This window comes from Condylura cristata, unplaced genomic scaffold, assembly GCF_000260355.1.
Source record: "Condylura cristata isolate star-nosed mole 26May11 unplaced genomic scaffold, ConCri1.0 scaffold00103, whole genome shotgun sequence".
In the NCBI taxonomy this organism is placed as follows: domain Eukaryota; kingdom Metazoa; phylum Chordata; class Mammalia; order Eulipotyphla; family Talpidae; genus Condylura; species Condylura cristata.
The window spans coordinates 96501-99567 of NW_004567204.1; the positions used below are offsets into that span (position 1 = coordinate 96501).

At 65.0% G+C, this 3067-nt stretch overlaps 1 gene segment (V, D, J or C); it reads left to right on the top strand.

Annotated features, from left to right (window-relative positions):
* LOC101631472 overlaps positions 1 to 3067 on the top strand; it is an 18501-nt gene that overhangs the window by 11013 nt on the left and 4421 nt on the right. The window contains 3 exon segments of the C gene segment in view: positions 2169 to 2459; positions 2614 to 2667; positions 2756 to 3052. Of these exon segments, the coding sequence occupies positions 2169 to 2459; positions 2614 to 2667; positions 2756 to 3052 (642 nt within the window).

Below are 3067 nucleotides of genomic sequence, written 5' to 3' on the forward strand. Positions count from 1 at the left end.
AAGGCCAGAGGGCCCCCATTAGCTCGGGGGAGCTGGCCGAGCTAGTTCAGGGGTTCAGCGGGGTAAAAGGAAGGCAGGACAGGCCAGGAGGCCCCAAGAGCTCAGGGGAGCTGGCAGAGCTAATTCAGGGGTTCAGCGGAGTAAACGGAGAGCAGGGAAGGCCAGGGGGCCCCTAGGAGTTCTGGGGAGCTGGCAGAGCTAGTTCAGGGGTACACTGGGGTAACAGGAGGGCAGGGAAGGCCGGGGATCCCAGGCGCTCCAGGGAGCAAGCAGAGCTAGTTCAGGGGTGCCGTGGAGCAATGGGCGGGCTGAGCAGGCCAGGAGCTTCCCAGGAATTCGGGGACCTGGCAGAACTAGTTCAGGTGTGCAGTGGGTGTAACGGGAAGCCAGGACAGGGCAGGGGGCTCCCCAAGCTAGGGGAATAGGCAGAACTAGTATATAGAGGTGCATTGTGGTAATAAGAGGGCAGAGAGGCCAGGGGATTCCCCAGAAATTCAGGGAAGTTGGAAGAGCTAGTTCAGGGTGCATTCGGGTAACAGAAGGGCTGGGAATGCCAGGGGGTCCCTAGAAGCTCGGGGCAGCTAGCAGGGCTTCAGGGGGCAGTGAGGTAACGGGAAGGAAGGAAATATCTGGCGTTACCCTGGACCTCAGGCTAGCTGGCAGAGCTAGTTCAGGGGTTCAGTGGGGTAAAAGGAGGGCAGGACAGACCAGGGGGCTCCCAGGAGCTCGGGGGAGCTGGCAGAGCTAGTTCAGAGGTGCAGTGGGTAATAGGAGGGCAGTGAAGGCCAGGGCATAGCCAGGAACTCAGGGGAGCAGGCAGTTAGTTCAGGGGTGCAGTGGGGCGACAGGAGGGCAGGGCAGGCCAAGAGCTCCCCCATGAGTGAGGGGAGCTAGCAGAACTACTCAGGATGCCATGTGGTAACATGATGGTAGGATGACCATGGGTTACCCAGAAACTCAGGGGAGTAGGCAGGGATAGTTCAGGGCTGCAGGGGGATAACAGGAGAGTAGAAAGGCCAGGGGGTCCCCTGGGGCTCAGGTAAGAGGCAGAGCTAGTTCAGAGGTTCAGTGGGGTTACACGAGGGCAGGACAAGCCAGGAGCTCCCCAGAAGCTCAGGGGAGCGGCATGGCTAGTTTCGGAGTGCAACGGGCTGGCAGAAGGGCAGGGAAGGCCAGGGGATCCCCAGAAGCTCAGAGGATCAGGCAGAGCTAATTCAGTGGTACAGCGGGGTAACAAGAGGGCAGGGCAGGCCAGGAGCTCCCAGGAGTTCGGGGGAGCTGGCAGAACTACTTCAGGGTACTGTGGGGTAACAGGATGGCAGGATGGCCATGGGTTACCCAGAAGCTCAGAGGAGCAGAAAGGGCTATTTCAGGGTGCAGTGGGGTAACAGGAGGGCTCCTGGAGTTTGGCAGAGTAGGCAGAACTAATTTAGGGGTACAGTGGGGTAACAGGAGGGCAGGAAAAGCCAGGGGATCCCCTGGAGCTCAGGGAGCAGGCTGAGCTTGTTCCGGGGCAGTGCTATGACTGTAGGCATTTCAGGGTCCCTACAGTGTGGGGAGAATAGGTTGAGCCATCTTGGTGGGGTGCAGGAGTGAGCGCAGCTCCTGCCTGAGGACACATGACCGCTGCACCAGCATGGGGGCCCGCAGGCCCGGCACATGTGGCAGGTGTGGCACCATGAGAGGGACACTGAAGGGCGGCTCTGACGGGAGCCTCCGAGGGGTGCGGGTCCCCCAGCCGGGGTCAGCAGGAGCACCCAGTCCGGCTTCCTGGGTCTGCGCGTGGCGCCGCCAGGGCTGGGGTGCAGCCAGGCCAGGCGCTCGGCACCGGGACAGACAGGGCCCGGGCAGGAAGGAGGCGAGGGACGCGTCTGTCCACCCTTGAGGCCCTGCAGCAGGGCTTGTGGGAGGGCCAGCAGGAGGGGCCAGAGCGTGGCCGTGGCCGTGGCCGTGCTGGGCCCTGGACGCGGGCGGGTAGCTCGGGGCGGGGTCCCCGTCCCAGTGCACAAGGGGCTGGCCGGGCAGCAGCAGGACTGGCAGCCGCAGGAGGAGTCCAGAGGGGCCGGCCCCCCGCCCTTACCCAGGCCCCAGGCAGCGGAGGTGGGCGCGGCCAGCTGTGGGGCAAGGGGGCATGGGGGGCCCGGCCTCACTACACCTCTCTCTCGCAGCCACCACCACGGCGCCCAAGGTCTTCCCGCTGGTTCCCGCTTGCGGGACCTCGGCCGGCTCCACAGTGGCCCTGGGGTGCCTGGTGTCCAGCTACTTCCCTGAGCCCGTGGTCGTGTCCTGGAAGGGGGGCTCCCTGGCCGGAGACCAGCGCATCTTCCCGGCCGTGCAGCAGTCCTCTGGCCTCTACACCCAAAGCAGCATGGTGACCGTGCCAGCCAGCTCGTCCAGCAACACCTACACCTGCAGCGTCTCCCACCCGGCCAGCAGCACCAAGGTGGAGAAGGCCGTCGGTAAGGGGACAGGCTCGGAGAGGCCGCAGGCCCGATGGGCTCAAACCTCGACCGGCCGGGCGTGGCCACCAAGGGCCTCCCCCAGCCCGGCGGGCCTGCCCCCCACCCCCCAGGGTGGCGGCCGCAGCCCCAGTAACCCCCTCTCTGTTCACAGTGCCGGGGACCCCCTCGCCAAACCCTGAGTGCAAGCCAAACTGCCAGTGCAATGGTGAGTTGAGGGGCCTCACCCCGCTGGGTCAGCCGGGCTTGGGTGGGGGACACCAGGCCACAGGGACTGACGTCGCTGTCTCCGCAAGATCCAGGGTTGCTGGCGGGGCCCTCCGTCTTCATCTTCCCCCCGAAACCCAAGGACACCCTCATGATCTCCCTGACGCCTGAGGTCACGTGCGTGGTGGTGGACGTGAGCGCCGAGAGCCCCGATGTCAAGTTCAGCTGGTACATGAACAACGAGGAGGTGCAGGGCGCCCAGACCCAGCACCAGGAGGAGCAGTACAACAGCACCCTGCGCGTGGTCAGCACCCTGCCCGTGGCGCACCGGGACTGGCTGGCCGGGAAGCAGTTCAAGTGCAAGGTCACCAACGACGAGCTCCCGGGCCCGGTGGAGAGGG